The 24,438-nt window shown below is 37.5% G+C and overlaps 1 protein-coding gene across 15 annotated transcripts in view; it reads right to left on the bottom strand.

The window, feature by feature from the left end:
- Positions 1-17,809: 17,809 nt before the first annotated feature.
- Positions 17,810-24,438, bottom strand: part of LOC148652126 (disabled homolog 1-like) — a 360,191-nt gene continuing 353,562 nt past the window's right edge. For all 15 annotated transcript variants that reach the window (XM_088598756.1, XM_088598768.1, XM_088598767.1 and 12 more), the window contains one exon: positions 17,810-21,909. In XM_088598756.1, coding sequence (XP_088454882.1) covers positions 21,865-21,909 — 45 coding nt within the window. In that variant the 3' untranslated portion in view covers positions 17,810-21,864. The remainder of the gene's footprint in view (positions 21,910-24,438) is intronic.

A 24,438-nucleotide genomic window follows, 5' to 3' on the forward strand; every position in this document is an offset into this window, starting at 1 on the left:
TGGCTGAAGTGACTGTCAGGAGAAGCAGGAGAAAACTACCGACTCGGAAAATATCGAAACTGCAACTTCTGAACGCAGTCGGAGCAGCTCAGCGAGTTCTGAACAAAATATCGCAGACGCCAGTCTTCAGAAAATATTATATGAACTTAGAGACTTCAGATGGGACAATAAACAGCAGCTTACAGATATTAAACAAGAGCTGAGCAAGGTTAATAAGAGACTGGATAAGGCAGAGGGATGGATCAAAGAAGTGGAAACAAGGGTCTTAACAACAGAAACCGTGATAAAGAAACTCTTGCAATGACAAACTACTTTGGAAACTAAATTAACAGACAAGGAAGGAAGATCACACAGAGAAAACATTCGGATTTATGCAATCCCCGAAGAATCGGAGGGACGCTGCATGGTCACCTTCCTTGAAAATCTGCTGAGGGGGGAATTTGAGTTAACGAAGAATGTGGAACTGAGAATTGAAAGGGCGCATGACGCCAAACCGCGCTCCATTGTCTCCAATTCTTAAGCTACAAAATGAAAGAGGAAGTGTTATGTAAAGGTTGGCAAAAGAAAGAACTTTTCTATAATAACAAACGATTTTATGTGGATCATGATTACCCCCCGACAGTACTCAAAAAATGTATGGAATATTCTGAGGAAAAAAAGGTGCTGAAATCCCAGAAAATAAAATTTCAGACTCCATTTCCAGCGAGGCTATGGGTGTTCTATGAAGAAGGCACCTGTCTATACCATTCAGCAGCAGAAGCCAGAAAGGACATGGCAGAGTGGAGACTTAAAGTTCAAGTTATACCACCAGCGCCTACATTGGAAGAAAAAATCGAGCAACTGTTTACTTGGCAGAAGGCTGGCAGACGGGTTGGCCCTGGGAAAGAGCAGTTCTCGAAACAGCAATATAAGGAGAAACTACAGAGTTTCAGGTGGAGATCCCCCTTGCAAGACTGAAGAAAATGGATACAGTGAGTTGTTAAAAGTTGGTCAGGATTTAATTGTTTAGTTGTTTTTTTGTAATTTATTTTTTTGAATAAGTGTCCTGCGATGTTTAAGATAATTTGTTAATGTTGGGATAGATATCTGGTGACTACGACTAGAGTGCCTTTTTTATTTTTCTGGTTACCCTCTTTTTTCTTTTTATAATAAAAGTTTGGATTTGCCATTGCGTCGCCTGCTTAAGGGCCCTCCTCCAGAGGAGAAGGAGGACTTCTCTAATGGACTTTCTTTTTTTTTCTAAAGAGAAGCCGACACAGGGTTCGTTTGAAAAGAACCCCACAGATGGAAGAAAGTACTGTGATCGAGATGGAGATGGATACAGTTTTGTTTAAGATTGTTTGGCTAATGTTTTTGTTTATTGTGTTTTTTGTTTGTGATGCATTATTAGAGTAAATTGATGGGTAGAGGATATTTAACAATATGAAACATATGTCTTATGGGAGAGAGTTTGAAAGTTCTACCATTTACATAAAATATGTCCAAGCAAGACCTTGCAAAACAACTTCTTGTTGCCTGAGTCCCATCCCTCTTCACTGAACGCTTGTTACATAGTTACATTTAATGTTAATGGAGTTCTTAACCCTATTAAGAGAAGTAAGATTTTGTCTAAAATGAAGAAAGAAAGGGCTCATATTGTTTTTTTACAAGAAGCACATCTGAGTGTATTGGAAATTAAGGATTAAGGAAATTAAGGTTTCTCAAAAATGTATTTCTCCTCATATAAATCTGGCCATAGGAGAGGTTTTGCTTTTTTCAGTTGCTTACAGACATTAAAGATAAGGACAGGAGATATGTATTAGTACTGGGAAATATGGAAGGGGAATTATTAACTTTACCTAATATATATGCCCCACCTGGTAGTGATTTTAATTTTTATAAAAAAAATGTTCGACTTGATGGTTAATGCACAAGGGATACTGATTTGTGGAGGTGATTGGAATGTGTGTCTTAACCCAGGCTTGACTACAAATATATCTTCTCAGAGGGCTAAGACATTGCATAAAAAGATTAATGTACTGATGAGAGAAATGGGAATAATAGATCTTTGGAGAGATTTCTATCCAAGTGGGCGAGATTACACTCACTATTCCTTCCCTCATTCAGTATATTCAAGGATTTATTATTTTTTTATAGAGAGAGATAGACATAGGATTCAACATTGCGATATTGGTAGAATTGATTTTTCAGACCACACTCCTATGTCATTGTCCATATGATTAAGTAATAGTCGTGGAAATACAACATGGAAGATGAACTCCAGTCTGTTGAAAGACCCACAATGATCCAACATTTTTTTGGAGGAGAATGATAATGGGGAAATGGGACCAGAGATGATATGGCACATTAAAGGCAGTTATAAGGGGGACAATTATTGCTCTGAGCAGTCATAAGAAGAAGGTAAACCAACTACAATTATCTAATTGGAGAAAAAATAGATGTCTTATATACACAGGAAATTAAAAAATATATATATTTACTAGACAAAAATATTACGAGTCAGGGTCAAAATCACTAAAGCTGTTGGCATGAAAATTTAAAAAACAACAGACCGATAATAAGGGACCAGAACTGTAATGGTGTATTATATAATGATCTTTGACTTTCGAAGGAATAAGTCTCCGCTGAACCCTGTTTCCATCCAGGGTGAGGACATAGAGGGCGTACATTCCTACAAGTACTTAGGGGTACACCTGGATGATAAGATGGAGCGGTCTGGTAACACTGACGCCCTGTACAAGAAAGGTCAGAGCCAACTCTATTTTCTTAGGAGACTCAGGTCCTTTGGTGTGTGTGGAACACTGCTAAACATTTTTTATGAATCAGTGGTGGTGGCGGCCATCTTCTACGCTGTTGTGTGCTGGGGCAGCAGCATCATGACAAAAGATGCAAATAGGCTCAATAAACTTATCAAGAAGGCTGGCACTGTGTTGGGGATGAGCCTTGACCCCATGGAGGTGGTGGCTGAGAGGAGAATGCTGACCAAGCTCACAGCCATCATGAACAACACCTCTCATCCGCTTCATGGGACTGTTACTGAGCAGCGGAGCACATTTAGCAATAGACTGCTCCAGCTACGGTGTTCAAGGGAACGTTTCCGCAGGTCTTTCCTCCTGGCAGCTGTCAGGGTGTATAACGCTGCCCTAGGCTAGGACTCTTAGCCCTTCATTTGCTCCTCTATGGACAGCACGTTTACTCCATTTTACCTTTTGGACAATCAGTCTGTATAAACCTATGCACATTTTGCACATATTTTATTGTTTTTACAGTGACTATGACATTTTGCACACACCTATGTATTTATTTATTTTTATTTATTTTGTTGTCTTTTGTTTTATAACTATTCTGATGTCTGTTTTGCTTGTCTTGGGGTGGACTGCTGTAACACATCAATTTCCCTACGGGATTAATAAAGTATTATCTATCTATCTATAAATGGGAAGAAATCCAAAACACTTTTACAAATTATTACAGAAAACTATGTACACAACCCCCTTCAGAAAGTGAAGAAAAGATGGATACTTTTTTGGAATCCTTCAGTTTACCAACTGTTACGGATTATCAAAATAATATATTAAAAGCGACGATAACACCAGAAAAATTGAATTCAGTGATTACTAGCCTCAGAACTAATAAATCACCTGGAACTGATGGTTTTAATTCAGAATGGTATAAAACCTTCCGAGCAGAATTAATACCAAATCTTCTTTTTGCTTGTAACTCAGCATCAATTGATGGAAAAATGCCCCCATCATGGAGAGAGACTATCATCTTAGTTATCCCTAAGGAGGGGAAAGATAGATTAGATTGTGGATCGTTCATACCAATCTCAGCCCTTAATGTGGATTATAAAATTTATTTAGCAATACTGGCTAAACGAATTGAAAATATTCTCCCTCAACTGATACACTATGATCAAACAGGATTTATTCAAGATAGACAAACCCATGATAACATTCGACGCACATTGATAATCATGAACCATATTCAACAATATAATTTAGAAGCTTCTTTGATGAGCCTAGATGCTGAGAAAGCTTTTGATTCTGTTAGTTGGAAATACCTCTATAAGGTCTTAGGTAGGTTTGGTTTTTGCAAAAATATTATCAAGGGTATTCAAACCTTATATGATAGACCAATGGCACAAGTTAAAATAAATGGTTATTTATCTGATAGAATAACTTTAGAACGAGGGACTAGATAAGGCTGGCCTTTGTCTCCATTGCTTTTTGCTCTATATATATAGAGCCACTAGCCCAGTGGATACGACAAGATAGCTAAATAAAAAGTATTTCTATACAAGGGAATGAGTACAAGATAGGATTGTACTCAGATGACTTTTTGTTATATCTGGAGGTTCCCACTAGTTCATTTCTAGAACTAATGAAACTCTTAGATAGCTTTGGCTTGCTGGCAGGTTATAAATTAAATGTTCAAAAAACAACAAATTCTAACTTTTAATTACAACCCTCCCGAATTTTTAAAGCAAATACCACCTTAAGTGGGACCAAAGTTCAAATGAGATATCTAGGAGTCTATTTACCAAAATATATTTCTACATTAGCAACAATTAATTATGGACCCCTTATAACTAAAATTAAAGCATATACAGTATACTGAAATAGAACCTAATCCGCTTTGAGTTTTAGTTCTAGAATTGAACTGTAAAAATGAATCTACTGCCTCTATTACTCTTCCTATTTCAAGCTCTCCCTGTAGAAGTCGCTGCAAAACTATTTTCAGAATGGGATAAGATGATTTCTAGGTTTATTTGGCAGGGGAGAAAACCTAGAATTAGATTCAAAACATTGCAACTTTCAAAAGATATGGGTATGGCTTTACCAAATTTGAAAGATTATTATTATGCATCTCAAATTAAACCTCTCATTAATTTTTGTACTCCAGAATATCAAGACAGATGGAAATATATGTAATTATCCCTTGTAAATAAGCCCACAATTCAGGCATTATTAGGTAATAGGAATTTAAACAGAATTACTGAAAAATATTCAATCCATGGATAAAGTTTCAACTAAGGACATGGAATACGATCACAAAAGAGTATCTTTAATGCCTCACCCAAGTGATACTCTTTTGTGATCGTATTCCATGTCCTTAGTTGAAACTTTTTGTACTCCAGAATGATAGAGAAGTGGATAATGATTTAAAATTGGGATCACAAAAAGAATAACTGCATATTGTAATATAATGGATAAGAATCAGTTATAAAGTTTTTAGTATTTAAAGGAAAAACACTATTTGGAGAATTCAGATTTTAAAATGCGCCATTATTTTAATAAGGAGATTATAAGGGGAGATTTAGATATTGTTAATGATGGGGTAGTGAAAGTAGTTACAGAAGCCTACAAATCAGAATTAGGTAAAGGTATTATATCTAGATTATATAAAGGTTTTATGGAAAATAAATCATATTCTACAGAGTATATAAAAGATAAATGGGTGAAAGAAAATGAAGTTAGAATTTTGAATGAAATGTGGCTTAAAATGTGTGAATTTCAATGGAGATGTACTAACTCACATTTATGGAGAGAGTTTTGCTGGTACATTTAGAGTATATAGGTTCCTCCTTTTTCATAAATGTATACATCTACCTCATTTTGAATGTATATAATTTTGTTTAAAAGTTATATAATTGTAAAATACTAGGGGAACAAACAGGAATTGGCAATTTTTGTTTGTGATGTATAGTCGAAGGTGTAATGTAAAAGTAAGGCTGAATAATGGTACATATGCAGCCATTCAAAATGCACGGGCGATACTGCATTAGTTTGCGGTGCACTTTACGCAGTCTACCACGAGTTACCGGTAAATACCGCGGGTTACCGTAAATTCTCCTATAATACCGCAAGCAAAATAATAGTATCCGGAGTTTCCGCAAGGTGGACCTAATAAAGCTCAACTTCTCATGTTTGAGCTGTCGCCATCAAAGTCTTTAACGAAGATATTACTAATAGTATTAATAATGAATGACCTTGGACAAGCTGTAAACTCAAAGTATTGCCCTGGTCCACATTCTTTTTTTCATTGACCGTCTTTGTAAAAGTAACACCACAGCATTTCACAATCACGCATTTGTTTCCAATCATGCAAAGTACAGTAATTTTTGAGAATCGATTCACCATGCCTTTCACATGCTCATAAAAGAGATTGATTTAGGAACATAAACATATTACCGTATGCAAACTGTACTGTATACAGTATGTATATGTATATTTAATGTCTTAACTGTGCCCGTTTAAGTATTGAATATTTATATGGAATTTTACCACTGAAGGGAAATCTTAGTGCCTGAGCATAAAAAGAATAGGAGCATACTGCAACGCGTGTGAAGGCCATAAACGATATTAATTTTGGAACATAAACATACAGTATATGGCTGGTACACGCTGTACATTGTCTGTTGATAATGTTTCTGTAGTGCTTTTTCAGCACCCTGCATGTGACCTTGCCGGTGGCGCAGTGGGTTAGGTTCCTGAGTTCCACGTCACACGGTCTGTGATTGAATCCCACTGGAGCCATGAATTTCCTTTAACAAACATTTCTTTGAAAAAATGAAACGTTTCCCTGAGTCAGAGATTAAATAAAACCTCACTCGCACCAAACAAATTTATATTTCTAAATATCACAACATGATCGAATTTAAGTCATTTTCATAACAATGAATAGGCAATATAAACATTTGTATTGATTTAAATCGCGTTTTGATTTAAACCGCAAATGCGGGTTTAAATATATGTGTTTTTTGATTCACAATCAGACAAATGCAACATAAATTGATACTGTATCTTTGTCTTCTAAGTATCTTAATAAACTTTCAACATAGCTTTCTCCCCGTTTAGATTTATTTTTCTTGGTATCTTGGGATCAAACGTGGAAAGATTAGATTGTAATAGTTTTTATTTTTTAAATACATTTTAGAAAAGTGTAATCTATACTAAAAAGCTGTACACCACCTGCTATAAAGATACATATTGTAATACTTTCGAGTTTGGATAGGACAGACACGAGAACTCAGACTTGCGGAGTTAAAGCAAGTTAAAGCCTTGATTTTATATATCACCTTTAAAAGTGGCATCTCAAAGCAAAGTAAATACCCAACACTGATTGTACCCATCTGTCGTGCTAATAAAGCACCTTGAATTGAATTGAATTGAGGGAGAGAGGGGGGGATGGCGAGCGAGAGAGCCAGGACAGACAGGCAAATAAGATACACTCCACAGACATTCACAACAGCGACATATCATAAAACGTTTGCACATATAGTTAAGTTATTACTTGGTTTTCAAAGTGCAATGAAATACAATATTGTTGTTGTTGCTGTTATTGCTGTTTTTATCCTGTAAGGCGTTTTGAGAAGCCACCTTTAAAGGCGATATATAAAAGCGCTGATTCTTATGGAATGTGTTCCGCCGGGAACTGTACTACAGCAGCACAATGGACAATGCAATGTAAATTGCAAAAATGCACTTGGAATCTGTCCAAGCCCTACTTTGTCAGGCATTTTCTTTTCCTGCAATGGACAAAAAAACTCCCTTGCTTTTAACAGAGCGTTCCATAATTTCTAACTACGAAAATTATTTAAACTGTGACACTTATCATTCAACCAGAGCTCGAAATATCACAAGGATCCCCAAGAGCACAGCAAAGACTGTATTAAAAGAATCGCGTATCTAAAGAAATGAATAAGATATAATTATATTTGTGTACTGCGACAGGGCTGTGTAGGGCTGTTTCACCTCTCTCTTCATGTGACTCTATTCAAAAGCCATTTAGCAAAGAGGGGATGAGAAGAGTGACAAACTAGTATACTTTAGATCTTTTTTTCTGAACCGGGGAAAATCTGATCATGTTTCTCTATAACAATAATATAAAACATTGCCACACCCGGACTGTTAAACCAACGCATTAGCACGTCAAAGCCCATTGAGGAGCCAGGCGCAATAATTGTTTTGTCCCTTGATTTACTGATCTGCATTAATTACAGAAATCGAGTTCCTGCTCTTTGCAGACGACCTAGTCCTGCTGTCGCCCACAGAACAGAGGCTGCGGCAGAACCTGGCACTGCTGGAGCAGCACTGTCAGACCTGGGTGCTGACAGTCAATCTGGACAAGACCAGAGTTATGGTTTTCCAGAAAAAAAGCCAGACCTCAGGGAAACAGGTACAAATTCACATTTAACAACAACACATTAACACCTAACAACGGGAGCAGGGCCAAATTAGGCCAGTACCCACTATTGTTAAACATACAGAAAAGAATATTAAAGTATTGGCTTTAGTATTAGCCATACAGAACATTAAAGTGCCCCTTTCCATTCAGCGGATGTCTGAGCCGCTGTGTCCTATCTTCTGACAGTCGCTGTTGTGAATGTCTGTAGAGTGTATCTTATTTTTATTACTATATTTTTATATTATATTCCCTATTAATCAAACTCTAAGAGTATGTATTGGCTTTTTTCCCCCCTCCCGCCCCTCTCTGAGCTATATTATGTATTTTTCATATGTAAGATATAATGATGTGTTCCCGCTTACACATCGCACGACTTTAAAAGCTAGAAAAACAGGTTTCGATTCACATTATCTGGCGAGCCTTGTTTTGTCAAAGGACAGCACAAAAAAAACAGACAATACACGGGGGGGGAGGGCAAGAGAGAGAGAGAGAGAGTTTTTTACCCTCTGTCAAAAAAACCCAAATCACCCGGGGCAGAGACTCTGGGGGGATCATCGTGTGGTACAGAACGGAGCTCAGTCAATCCAAACAAGTTCAGTAGTAAAGAGAGAAAAGTCAACAATTGATTTAAGGACGATCTGTCAAAGTGCAATGAAATACAATACTGTTGTTGTTGCTATTATTGTTGTTTTTATCCTGTAAAGCGTTTTGAGAAGCCACCTTTAAAGGCGATATATAAAAGCGCTGATTCTTATGAAATGTGTTCCGCCGGGGATTCAAAAAAACTGCAACGGACATAAAAACTCCCTTGCTTTTAACAGAGCGTTTCATAATTTCCAACTACGAAATTTATTTAAACTGCGACACTTATCATTCAACCAGAGCTCGAAATATCACAAGGATCCTCTAGAGCACAGCAAAGACTGTATTAAAAGTATACTAGTGACAAACTAGTATATTTAGATCTTTTTTTTCTGAACCGGGGAAAATCTGATTATGTTTCTCTATAACAATAATAAAAAACATTATTTTACATATCACCTTTATGTGATATCACCTTAAGGACAGCACATACAAGGGTTAATTGCACAATGGACCGTGCAAAGAAATTTAAAATAGTCTTCTTTAGGTGTGAGGGCAGGAGTGGATCGCAGAAGGCATAATCAGCAAATTAGGAAAACAAAGAACAGGACAGGTGAGACGTTTATCCAGAGAGTGAGTGATCAGAAAAAGGAACAGCTGTTACGCCCAGGTTTTACGCTCTATCTCTGCTGAATGAATAAAAGCATTTTATTAAAAACGCGTTTGCGTTTGTCTGGGTATTTACTTTGTAATCTGTGGTTTACATCTACTGTATTGCTTTGAGATGCCACTTTTAAAGGTGATATGTAAAATTAAGTTTTTTATTATTGTTATAGAGAAACATGATCAGATTTTCCCTGGCTCAGAAAAAAGACGATTAAAATCTGTAATCTTTCCACTTGTATGTCATCGGAAAATACAAGAAGTTTCTGCTTTGTGTAAGGATGGTATTAAAAAGTAATCTAAGTGGTGAGAAAGCTGTGCTCCTCAAAGCGCTTTACAGGATAAAAACAATAACAACAATAGTGTTAAGATGGGCAAATGATTTTTTTATAGAAATACAAAATGAGATATAATGATGTGTTCCGGCTAAGACATTAACGAGTACAACCCCCCTTTCTGCGGGAGTGCTGGCTGTGACGAATTAAACCGGTTTCACAGGTATTTTCAAAGTAGAAGGGGGCGAGATTTCCAGCGAAAGACACCTCCCCCCTCCAAAACCAAGGAAGTACAGTACTTACTAGTTAAGAAAGCTAGGCTCCTCAATGAAATCGCTTTAACATGCTAATGCGTTGGTGTAACAGTCCGGGTGTGGCAAGCTTCTAATGTCAACTCGACTCGATTGGAAGACAATGAACATATTCTAGCCCTAAATGAATTAATAGCAAACATGGTTTACATAAAATACATTTTTCCAAGAAAGTTTATAATAATACGATCTATAGTTGAAATCTAAGCCTAAATAAAAAGAAAAAGCATTTTCAGAGAGCAATCACGCTGTGTTTATGTAGAAAAAGTGATTAGGTTTATGAGCAATCTAATTATTTATTTGTTTAAAACGCTATATAAAATAAAGTTTATTATTAATTTGCTGGACAGAGTGGTGAACATTATTATGGATAAGAAAAAGATAACGATCCTGATCAGTTTAGAAATCTGTGTACGCTGTAAGGTTTTTACTTCTTAAACTTTTAAAATACATGTTTCGAATAGAAAGAAATCATCTTCCTGGTACAGTGTGTATAGCAAACCAGCACGTCTTTTTTCTCCAATCAGAGGGGTTAGACGCTCTGTTTAAAGCAAAGGAGATTGTCTGTTATAGTGGACATAAAAACAAGAGTTCGCTGGCATTATATCCTAGAAGACACAGACCGGCGCCAGACCGGGAGAATGCCCGCAGCGTAAAAGAAAATGCCTGATGAACTAGGGATTGGACAGTTTCCAAGTGCTTGTACAATCGATGGAAATGTTCAAATAAATGTGCAAAAGAAATAAACAAAATAATCATTTATTTCTTTATCATTTTGGCTAGCTAATGTCCTCTCTTTGCTAGTTACTGTCTGTGTTTCTGCGTTGGGTAGCAACGGGTGACTGTTCTCAGGCGAAAGATGTAAACAGCTTAATTTTCGTGTTAAATAATTTTTTAAAATTAAAATTCATTCTATACAGCAATTGCATATTTGGGTACCGTTTCATAAAACTTTCATGCTAAAAATGTTTAGGGAGAAGGAAGATTGGTGTGTATTTTTCTTTAAACTACCAAGACCAGCCATACACAGTACAGTTTACGTACAGATGCAGCCATTCAAAGTGAGCGGTACAGACACGTACCGCAGGTAAGATGACACGGGGTACCGCGGTGCGTGATTGGTTGACCGACAGGGGCACTCGTGGTCAGTTGGTCTGTCGTAGAAAGACTTACTGTAAACGTCTTTACTGTGCCCGTTGTAGATATTGAATTTTACCACTGAAGGGAAATTTTAGTAGCTGAGCATAAAAAGAATAGGAGCATACTGTAACGCGTGTGAAGGCCATAAACGATATTAATTTTGGAACGTAAACATACAGTTAATGGCTGGTCTTGGTACTTTAAAGAAAAAAATACACACCAGTATTCCATTTCTCCCTAAACATTGTAAGCTTCGAAGTCTTTAACTAACGTGATACCGGAGTCAACAAGCATACTTTTAGAATTTGATTAAAAGGGAATATAATATGGAATCGCGTATCTCAAGAAATTAATAACGATATAATTATATTCATGTTGCAAAAGAACTGCAACGGACATAAAAACTCCCTTGCTTTTAACAGACCGTTCCATAATTTCTAACTACGAAAATGCCAGGTGAAAGGATTTGTAAACATATTTTGTTAAAGCAAGTCAGTTTTTTCCGCAACACATAAAATACATTTTTCAAAGAAAGTTTAGCCTTTGTCACTAATGAAACCACTAAATAAAGACATAAATATAGAAATCTTAAGATTTGTTTTATTTAATGTTGGTAGCAGGATGAACTGTCAGAGTGTATATTTTGTCGCAGAGTTGCTGCAAGATGTTAACAGTGAAAAAGGTATTTAGAAATGAGTTATTTCAAGATGAAAAAGAAAACATACACGAAACATGGTTTCATTATGACCAGAATAGGTCTTGAGATATTTTTAACTTCATTTACAGTATTTGAGAGGTATGTCTTAACTACAGTGCTTAAGTACTGCTCACCTATATGTTTCTAGGTTTATATTATGCATTTCATACGGTCAAATTACTTTTGAGCAACTAATAAGAAGCGCGAAACGGTATGCGTTTTAGTTTCGTTTTGTGCTGGGACCCGTGGATTGATTAGAGATATCAAGTACATAGAAGTCATTTTTTAAATGTTGTAGTTCGTCTTGAAAAAATGTTACGAGTACATCATCTATCAACAATTACACAGGTTCTGTTTCCATATTGCGGATTTTGGTTGTGTGTTACTGTAGTTTCCTGACTCCCATGTCACATGGTCTGTGATTGAAACCTGTAAAACCGGTTTAATTCGTCACAGCCAGCACTCTTCAGGTGTGAGGGTCTTCTGCTCAGAATGAAACGCTAAAATGTTTGTGTATATTCTAATGGTAGTGGGGGCAGGGTGTGTGGGAACAGGTTTGGTTGAAATTGCATTGGAGATCTATGTTCTTCACACCTGAAACATTTTCTCTGAAAGCATATTCTTCGCAGTTTAACCGATCTTGTTACAGCATGTTACAGTTTACTATTATTAACCATATTAATTTTAAGTGCTTAATGTAAAATCTTGTAAAAATATATTTTCATTGTTCAAATATACATTAAGTCTGACTATCATATAATAAGTTAAATACAAAACTAAAGAAAAAATAGGGTTAAATATAATTCAAAATATTTTGCTAACAATGTTAACTGTTTATGAATAATAAAATGTATTAACTAAGGAGTAGGATGGCACAGTTGTTAGTATGTTTTTTGTTTTGTTTCTTTTTCATAAATACAACAGTAGCACCTGATGTCTCAGTGGCTTTCAAAATTAAATTATGCATGCAAACCTGTGAACTAGAAAGATAACTAAGATATCCATCCATTTATAATGGTGGCAAAGTGGTTAGCATTGCTATCTTGCAGCACTGGGGTCCTAGGTTCAATTCCTGACATCCTGTGTGTGTGGGGTTTACATGTTCTCTCTGGGTTACATGGTTTTTCTCCATATGTGTGATATGACTCCCTCTCGCACTCCAAAACATACTGGTAAGTTAATTGGTTTATGGGAAAACTGGCCCTGGTGTGTGTGTGTTTGTGTCCAGGGTGTATTCTGCCTTGTGTCCGTTGCTTACTGGGATAGGCTCCAAATCCTCTGTACTGGATAAAGAGATTAGAAATGGAAGTAAAGGCACTGTGCGGATGGAACTATACACGGTGTTAGAAACCCACTCACCGTACCAGGCCACCACTGCATCACACAGCTGCCAGCGCACCTCACCGTGCCAGGCCACCACAGCGTCACACCACACAGCTGCCAGCGCACCTCACCGTACCAGGCCACCACTGCGTCACACCACACAGCTGCCAGCGCACTTCACCGTGCCAGGCCACCACTGCGTCACACCACACAGCTGCCAGCGCACTTCACCGTGCCAGGCCACCACTGCGTCACACCACACAGCTGCCAGCGCACCTCACGGTGCCAGGCCACCACTGCATCACCCACCTGCCAGCACACCTCACCGTGCCAGGCCACCACTGCATCATACAGCTGCCAGGGCACCTCACCGTGTCAGGCCACCACTGCGTCACACCACACAGCTGCCAGTGCATGTAACCGTGCCAGGCCACCACTGCGACACACCACACAGCTGCCAACGCACTTCACCGTGCCAGGCCACCACTGCGTCACACCACACAGCTGCCAGCGCACCTCACCGTACCAGGCCACCACTGCGTCACACCACACAGCTGCCAGCGCACTTCACCGTGCCAGGCCACCACTGCGTCACACCACACAGCTGCCAGCGCACCTCACGGTGCCAGGCCACCACTGCATCACCCACCTGCCAGCGCACCTCACCGTGCCCGGCCACCACTGCATCACACAGCTGCCAGCGCACTTCACCGTGCCAGGCCACAACTGCGCCACACCACACAGCTGTCAGCGCACCTCACCGTGCCAGGCCACCACTGCATCACACAGCTGCCAGCGCACCTCACCGTGCCAGGCCACCACTGCGTCACAACACACAGCTGCCAGTGCACCTCTACATACCCGACCACCACTGCATCACACAGCTGCCAGCGCACCTCACCGTGCCAGGCCACCACTGCGTCACATAGCTGCAAGTGCACCTCACCGTGTCAGGCCACCACTGCGTCACACATATTTCAGCGCCATATATTTCATGGATATTATGGAATATAATGGATGGATATCTTAGTTATCTTTCTAGTTCACAGGTTTGCATGCATAATTTAATTTTGAAAGCCACTGAGACATCAGGTACTACTGTTGTATTTATGAAAAAGAAACAAAACAAAAAACATACTAACAACTGTGCCATCCTACTTTATTATTCATAAACAGTTAACATTGTTAGCAAAATATTTTGAATTATATTTAACCCTATTTTTTTTTAGTTTTGTATTTAACTTATTATATGATAGTCAGACTTAATGTATATTTGAACAATGAAAATATATTTTTACAAGATTTTACATTAAGCACTTAAAATTAATATGGTTAATAATAGTAAACTGTAACATGCTGTAACAAGATCGGTTAAACTGCGAAGAATATGCTTTCAGAGAAAATGTTTCAGGTGTGAAGAAAATAGATCTCCAATGCAATTTCAACCAAACCTGTTCCCACACACCCTGCCCCCACTACCATTAGAATATACACAAACATTTTAGCGTTTCATTCTGAGCAGAAGACCCTCACACCTGAAGAGTGCTGGCTGTGACGAATTAAACCGGTTTTACAGGTTTCAATCACAGACCATGTGACATGGGAGTCAGGAAACTACAGTAACACACAACCAAAATCCGCAATATGGAAACAGAACCTGTGTAATTGTTGATTGATGATGTACTCGTAACATTTTTTCAAGACGAACTACAACATTTAAAAAATGACTTGTATGTACTTGATATCTCTAATCAATCCACGGGTCCCACAAAACGAAACTAAAACGCTAATACCGTTTCACGCTTCTTATTAGTTGCTCAAAAGTAATTTGACCGTATGAAATGCATAATATAAACCTAGAAACATATAGGTGAGCAGTACTTAAGCACTGTAGTATCAGTGTTAAGACATACCTCTCAAATACTGTAAATCAAGTTAAAAATATCTCAAGACCGATTCTGGTCATAATGAAACCATGTTTCGTGTATGTTTTCTTTTTCATCTTGAAATAACTCATTTCTAAATACCTTTTTCACTGTTAACATCTTGCAGCAACTCTGCGACAAAATATACACTCTGACAGTTCATCCTGCTACCAACATTAAATAAAACAAATCTTAAGATTTCTATATTTATGTCTTTATTTAGTGGTTTCATTAGTGACAAAGGCTAAACTTACTTGGAAAAATGTATTTTATGTGTTGCGGAAAAAACTGACTTGCTTTAACAAAATATGTTTACAAATCCTTTCACCTGGCATTTTCGTAGTTAGAAATTATGGAACGCTCTGTTAAAAGCAAGGGAGTTTTTATGTCCGTTGCAGTTCTTTTGCAACATGAATATAATTATATCGTTATTAATTTCTTGAGATACGCAATTCCATATTATATTCCCTTTTAATCAAATTCTAAAAGTATGCTTGTTGACTCCGGTATCACGTTAGTTAAAGACTTCGAAGCTTACAATGTTTAGGGAGAAATGGAATACTGGTGTGTATTTTTTTCTTTAAAGTACCGAGACCAGCCATATACTGTATGTTTATGTTCCAAAATTAATATTGTTTATGGCCTTCACACGCGTTACAGTATGCTCCTATTTTTTTATGCTCGGCTACTAAGATTTCCCTTCAGTGGTAAAATTAGATATGAATATTCAATACTTAAACGGGCATAGTTAAGACATTAAATATACATATACATACTGTATACAGTACAGTTTGCATACGGTAATATGTTTATGTTACGCGATTAAAATATAAATAAATAAAAATGAAAAGTCCAGCACCAGCTGGATTCGAACACACAACCTGCCAGTTGGTAGTCACGCACCTAGACCAGTAGGCTACAAGACAGCTCGCATGAACAGGCAGGCGAAACAGCCCTACACAGCCCTGTCGCAGTACACGGATATAATCATACCGTTATTAAATTCTTTAGATACGCGATTCCATATTATATTCCCTTTTAATCAAATTCTAAAAGTATGCTTGTTGACTCCGGTATCACGTTAGTTAAAGACTTTGAAGCTTACAATGTTTAGGGAGAAATGGAATACCGGTGTGTATTTTTCCAAGTATACAGCTTGTCCAAAGTCATCCATTATTAATACTATTAGTAATATCTTCAGTAAAGGCTTTGATGCATAAATATTTCTGATAAAGGTAGGTTGTGTACTTTTGTCCAACTGAGCAATCTTGCTTTCATAAAATATACCAACATTTTAATGACTGATGATTAACATGCTGTAATACACAGTTCAAAATTAAAGGCTCAAATGCTGTAAATGAGAGGTTAAGCTCCCCCTAGCGGTTTTACAAGGCGACGCCGGATAGTTTCCGGCAGAGCGTCAAATGATACGTGACACCACGTGATACCGCGTGACACCACGACACGCCCACCGGGGTATGCCGCGAAATACCTCACCCATTTTGAATGGCTGCATCTGTACATAAAGTAATGTTTATGTTCCTAAATTAATATCGTTTACGACCTTCAGATGCGTTATGCTCCTCTTCTTTTTATGCTCAGCTACTAAAATTTCCCTTTAGTGGTAAAATTCCATATAAATATTCAAAACTAAGTGGAATAAAATGTGCACAGTAAAGACATTAAATGATTAAATCTATTCACTACCAACCAATGTACAACGAGTGCCCCTGTCGGTCACTTTGGCCAGCCAATCACTTACCGCGGTGCCCTACGGTGCCCCGCGGTGGCTTGTGGGTAGATTACCGTACCGCGGGTTTGTACCGCGCATTTTGAATGGCTGCATCTGTAGTTTATATGTAAAATGGTTTGGTTTTGCTCTCTAAAATAAAAAAAGAAATCATCAATTCAATACAATATATTGTTACTGACTTTTAAGGCTTTAATATTCTAGCTCCTTCATAGAGGTACATCTCTGATCTCCTCCATGTTTATACTCTCACTTGTAGGCTGGTCCTTTGCTCACTGTACCCAGAAATCTTGGACTTATTAACAATAAATGGAATGCCACCTATGGAATGGCCATTTTCCAACTCTTTGGAAGGCAAATTATTTTTTCAAATCTAAAGGCAAACCCATCTTTTTTATGAGGGCCTTACCCTGCATTATACTCTGTATGTTATTGTTTAATGTGCACTTTTATTGTAGTTTTTGTCTTTTTCTTTATCAATATGTACACTGTCCTTGGGTTTGGAAAGGTGTTCAATATTTTTATAGATTTTGTTTTTAATATTATTACTTTGAAAGAAGGGTACAATTTTATAAGTTGATCTGACAGGTAATCCAGTCTCAAGCATCAGTATTTTCTTATTCCTAGATCATGATCTTTTCACATTTCTATACTTTATAATCTAATGATTTTCTTATATTCAATGGAAATCTGTTGCTAAACTAAGCCAGGCTGGTAAGAAGGAGACTTGTATAAATATCCCCAACCTCTCTCATTGGCCTATATAAGATCCATACAGTAGTTATAATGTTGTTTATTTAATTCTTTTAACTTTTCAGCATGTAATTAATCTCTACTTGTTCTTATGTAGTTAATATTTTATGTCAAAAAGACAAGAAGTGAAAAACCAGCTGGTTTATGAGTTAATCTTCATGGGATCATTGTGATTTTTACAGTACAAAGGAGTCAACATCTTCTTTTAGGATGTGTTTATTTGTAACAGTATTACATGGTGGATTACATAAATCAAAAGAAAAGAAAAAAATATCTAAAAATCCACTGTAGAATGTTGTATTCATAAAGATAAAAATAATGTAAATTTACATTAACAAATTGTTAGCTGAGGTAAAGTTAAAATAGATCTAGAAATGTACTCAAACAGTCATTTTCCCCCTTATTTTCATTTCTGTTGTCAAATTTTCTTCTTACATTTTCTTAAGTTGAAAAAAATATTCAAATTAAAATGGGACTCTGGCCATAACATAGGAAATTTGAGTAAGAATGGTATTTGTAAAATTAATGTGCAAAAAAAAATGTGATGGGTTGAACTTCAACACCTAAAAACAATTTCAAGATCCCCACCCACTTTTCTTGGGTGGGTCTAGGGATGTATTTCTCACACACATCATTGTACAATTTTTTTAGGTTCTTAATATCCAAATTCGTGATGGAAAGCTAGACTCAGAGTGCAATCTGTCAATTCTTTTATAAGACAGGATCAATTAATTGCATTTCCATCCTACCTTAGGATTCCAGTACTTACTGTTTTTCCAGTTTATATTGGCACTGAAATGAATTTAATATTGAAAATACAGGTCACTGCATTTCTTACATGATGATACAGGACAAAAGTAATTATCACAGATTTTCCAGCAACTGAAACAACATACCCCAAACATACATGAGAAACTAATAGAGTTAAGTGCACATCTCTCCCACACACATCTTACATAGATGATATGGTAACCCCTGAGAAAGAGATACCAAGTCCTACATACAGTATAACTATTGAAATCCAGCATGGGAAAATTGCTTTGCTCTTTTATACTCTGCCAAGGCCATGAGGAGGGTGCACACACAGATACATGTGAGGACAACGAACATTTATCTTGAGCCTTTGGTTGTATGGTACCATTGGGGAAAATTGAAGTTCTTCATGTGAGCAATTTGAACTTCTATTTTCTATGGTGTGAGAGTACATACACCAGACTATTATTTGCTGCCAGCAGGATAACCAAAATGACTTGTGTTGTGGCTGCAAATTAAGTCAGACAATACCCTTGATAGAAATCAGGATGGGATATTTGTAAAGGAAAGACAGGGCATCGTGATTCAAATTACAAATAGGAAATATTTCCAGTTGTGAGTGCTTCTGATGTATAAGTAGGTGCCTATAATTTATCCAGGCAGACAAAAACATTCAAAGTGAATGGGAATAGCTGATTATGTCTTACACACAGTGGAATATAACCTCTCAGCATCACTGTCTAGATCTTTAGCTAAAGGACAATGCATCTTGGCTTCCAAATGCATTAAAGCCAATTAAAGAGAGTGACTTTATGGTGAGTAGTTCATTACAGCCTAAAATGTAATCTGCATTCTAGGCCTTTTCTAATTTGAGGGGAAAATGCATTTTACCAGGAAGAGGGGCACTTTACTTTTTTATCCAATACCCAGCCTGAATAGAAATTTTATAAAGCACTATACTCTCTAGATACAGTACTATTTGAGTTGTTGTACACTACTGCAATGACTTTCTGTGAATCCAGCTCAGTCACAAATGTAAGATTCTATGCTGATATCATTATACATCAGGCCTGGTGTGAAAATTAACATAATTTTGTATAATGTGACAATGCTAGGCAACAACAGGAACAAGCAAAAGGTTAAATAAAACAATAAACTAAAAAAAAAGAAGTACTCATAAGTGAAAGGACCAAATGCTGGCTAAATTGTTGTTGTGTTATGTGGAAGTTACCAAACCTTTAATTTTAATTATTGTTGAATGAGCAATTTCCATTCTGGAAGAGATAACCTGAAAATAAATGTGCACAGTAGAGGCCTCTACTGATAATAAGCATTAGAACAGAATAGGGGACTAACAGCAGAGTAACTAACAGAGAGCGCTAACCACAGCACTCTAACACTTTGTGACTTTTGCTGAAGTTTTCACAGGCTGAGCTTTAGAACTAGGGACAGACAGATTTGGCTGCAAGAGATAGGACCTTTGTCATATCGCTCAGAAAGCAATAAAGCCAATTTAACATCTGCATAACAGTGACTAACTTTGGAACAAGATTATTTTGAAAGAACATCTCATACCATTTGGAAAAAAATAGTGCTTCCTGACAGTTTTATCAAGTTAGCCCTCACTGCTAGATCATTACCCAAAAATTGTACTGTATATTTGCCACAGTGTATCAGTGTAAAGAACAGGGTATATTTTACACAATACATCATTGTGCTCTCCACACTCATAGAACAGTGGTTAAGACAGTGTTCACTACATGTTTTTAAGAGGGACTAAAGGTGCTTTTCTGTGGATTTCAGTGGAAAAGCTCCTTAAAAATGGGACTTGTCAATTATCTTTCATTTTATATGTTGTGCCCAATCTAGAATATTCATACTGGTACAAAAGGACATTTGCCTTTTTTTCAATTAAGTCTCAAGGGACCACAGACCACAGTCAGCATGGATGTTGTAATGTGCCTCTAATTGATTAGAGCAAGCTCCCAGTGGCTGCTTTTGCATGGCAGGTCAAAGACACACTGGTCAGCTCTTACTCATCAAACCCTGGCGGTACCTGGCCACTGGCGTGTTCCTATCTGGAGAAACCTAGTCACCATTGACAAAAGTCATACACATCCCAGGTTTGAACTAGTTAATGCAAGACTCAAGCTGCGTGGTCAAGCCTCTCAGGAGTCCCAGCAGTATTTGTTTTTTAAGACTACAAGAAATTGGTAGTAAGAGTTTCTTGTAATAATCTGAAAGAAAAATGTTCTTTTTTTAAAATACTGTTACTTCATACATAATTGTAGTGACATCACAAAAAAGTTAAAGCAAAATCAACAAGCAAAAAGAAATGCTGATATTGCTTGGGTTTCATGTATGAACTGGCATCACTTGTGCCTCCCTATTTTATGGCACAAGAGTCCTTGTTTGAAAGAATGAATTATTTACAAAATAAATCTGGCAAACCAAAGTTCAGATGCCTTAAAGCCATTTACCCTAAAACACATATAGAGCTGACCCCAATGGCTGGATTGACTTATAAAATAAAAATTCCATTTCAATTTCCTTTTTTTAATTAGTATTGTACAAAAGCTATAGAGAATGAACAGTTCAATCACAGAATTGGTTTAGCAAAATCCATGCCCCTCAGTGTCCATTTCAACAGACAACACATCTCTTCTGAGACTTTATATGAAGAAAGATTTGGCAAATTATTCCTTTTGTCTTCAATACAGGGTGCACAGAACAAGTCTTTACTGCATAGCACTCTAGCAGCAGAAACAGAAATGAAAGAAAAACAGAAATGATTTTCCTCTCCCTTCTGAATGAAGCAAATCATGTATTTCTCCATCAGTGGAGCTGGGCTATCCAATAAATTAACTAAATCTACTTCTCTACTCAAGGAATCATTAGATTTTTTATCTTTGTTTTAATTGCAACTGATTTGTATCATGTCTCAATTAAATTTCCATTCCTCATAAATACTGTAGCTTTATGGTAATACAATGATCTTTTTTAACATCCCAATGGATTTGGTTTAGAAGGAAAGTGGTACCAATCTGCTTCATTTTCTGTGCGCAGCTATGTCATTCTCGTTTCTTTGTGGAAGGAAACTCAAAAGCCGCACAAAGAGACTTCATAAGGCTGAATGCGTCCGCCGTAAAAAATGCTTGAGACACGGCGACTGTTGAAAGCTAGTTTCTTTTGTTTCTTTTAGAAAGGGAACAGTTTGGACCTACTAAAAACAACAACAAAACAAGAAAAATAAGGAACAAAAAGTACAGTGTCTCCCTTTCTTATGGAGTCTATATGAGCAGCAGTAAACAAGCTCATAAATCTGCTCCTAAAAACAAGAGGCTGCTGAAGAAGAACACCATTCCAGTGAGAGGAAACCTTCTGCCGTGCAGTGTCAGATCACAGAGAGATAGAGCCCTAGGAACCCACAGAGAGCCAGGTGACAACAAGGTCTTTCAGATCCGGTCTTGTGGAGCACCATAAGATGGATTTTCTTTTGTACTTATTTCTTCCATTTGTGAATCTGGGCATAGAGAGGATCTTTCTCCTGTGGACAGTAAAGACAGTGTTAGTTCAATGCTGTAATCTACAACCACAAGAGAAAATTATACTATATATGACCTGCAGTAATAATAATAATAATAATAATAATAATAATAATAATAATTGCTTACACTTATATAGCACTTTTCTGGACACTACACTCAAAGCACTTTACAGGTAGTAGGGACTCCCCTCCACCACCACCAATGTGTAGCATCCACCTGGATGATGCAATGGCAGCCATAGTGCGCCAGAACGCTCACCACACATCAGCTATCAGTGGGGAGGACAACAGAGTAATGAAGCCAATTCATAGATGGGGATTATTAGGAGGCCATGATTGGTTAGGGCCAATAGGAAATGTGGCCAGGATGCCAGGGTTACACCCCTACTCTTTTCGAGAAATGCCCTGGGATTTTTAATGACCACAGAGAGTCAGGATCCCGGTTTTACATCTCATCCGAAGGACGGCGCCTGTTTACAGTATAGTGTCCCCGTCACTATACTGGGGCATTAGGACCCACATGGACCACAGGGTGAGCGCCCCCTGCTGGCCCCACTAACACCTCTTCCAGCAGCAACCTTAGTCTTTCCCAGGAGGTCTCCCATTCAGGTACTGACCAGGCTCACACCTGCATAGCTTTAGTGGGTTGCCAGTTGTGAGTTGCAGAGTGATATGGCTTCTGACAGTAACATATTCTGTACATTTAAGAATATACAGCTATACATTTAAAACAGTAAATTAATAAATAGAAAAACTGGTGTAGAATGTATTTTAGTTTTTGTTGTTCAAACAATTTCAAATTACAGATTAAACAAATTGTACTAAATACAATACATACATTATTTATTTGCAATGCATTTAAATAGCATACATATACTTATAGTGCACACACAAAAACAACTCAATGATTTGAAAGCAGAGATCCAATTATTCACAAACAAACCAAAGTTAAATGTTTCAAACTCCTTTTAAGAAAACTAAAAGTATTTTCTTTAGTTTTTACTAATAACACCAAGCTTAGGCAGTGTGTTAAACAATATACAATATCTTAGCATCAAAACAGAAAGCAATCAGATCTTTTGTGTTGAGAACTAATGTGTCCTAAACATGCATACTGACCACTTATATAATAATAATAATAATAATAATAATAATAATAATAATAATAATAATAATAAAAAACTTTATTTTATATAGCGCCTTTAAAGGTGGCTTCTCAAAGCGATGACAATAACAATAAATAAGAAGACTACAACAATAAATAAGAAGATTTCACAAGATAGGACACAATTATAATTACAACAATACAACAATAACAATAGAGGAGACCGTGGAAGGTGGTATTAAGAAGAGCAGAGGGGTGAAGAATGGAACCAGTTAAGTAAAGGTTTTTCTGAAGAAGAAGGTTTTGAGTCTGGATTTGAAGGAGTTTAGAGAAGGTGACTCTCTAATATCCTTGGGCAAAGAGTTCCAGAGCTTGGGGGCATAGCAGGAGAAGGCCCTGTCGCCCATACAATGTAGACGGGCTTGGGGGACAGTAAGGAGGGCAGAATTTGAAGAGCGGAGGTTGCGAGGTGGGGAGTAGGGCGATAAAAGTTCAGACAGGTATTGAGGTGCCAAGCCATGTAAAGCCTTATAGGTGAACATGAGGATTTTAAAGTCTACGCGGAATTTGACCGGAAGCCAGTGCAAGGACTCCAGGATAGGAGTAATGTGAACACTTACACTAGACCTGGTCAGGATTCTGGCTGCTGAATTTTGGACATACTGCAGCTTGTTCAGAGTAGATTTAGATACCCCAGGGAGTAGAGCATTGCAGTAGTCAATTCGAGAGAATACAAATATGTTGATCAGCTTTTCAGCCACGGTTAATGATAGCATAGGGTGTAGTCTTGCGATATTTCTAAGGTGAAAAAAAGATGTTTTGACAGTATGCTGTACATGTGGATCGAATGTTAAGCCAGAATCGAATATAACCCCAAGGTTTTTCAATTTTAATTGAAGCTCAAGTACAGAGCCATCTACAGACAGGGTTACAGGACTGGCTTTACGAAGTTGATGGGGGGTACCAATAAGCATGACTTCAGTCTTGTCACAGTTCAGATGAAGGAAGTTTTGAGTCATCCAAATTTTTATGTCAGAGATGCAAGTAGATAGAGTAGAGACAGCCACATCAGTGTCGGGTTTGGTATGGATGTATATTTGAGTATCGTCAGCGTAAAAATGAAAGCTGAGGCCATGTGATCTTAAAAGCAGACCAAGTGGGAACATGTAAATGCTGAAGAGCAAGGGGCCCAGTATTGAGCCCTGGGGGACACCAGACTTGACAAGACCAATTTCAGATCTGTACCCATTGAGAGAGACAAAGTGACAGCGATCAGTGAGGTAAGACTTAAACCATTTGAGGGCAGTGTCAGAGACTCCAAACACAGTCTCGAGACGAGAAAGTAAGTGGTTATGGTCAACAGTGTCAAAGGCAGCACTGAGATCAAGAAGGATGAGTATGGAAAGAGAACCAGAATCAGAAGC

The sequence above is a fragment of the Lepisosteus platostomus genome, chromosome 11 (genome assembly GCF_059453375.1).
Source record: "Lepisosteus platostomus isolate fLepPlt1 chromosome 11, fLepPlt1.hap1, whole genome shotgun sequence".
NCBI lineage: Eukaryota > Metazoa > Chordata > Actinopteri > Semionotiformes > Lepisosteidae > Lepisosteus > Lepisosteus platostomus.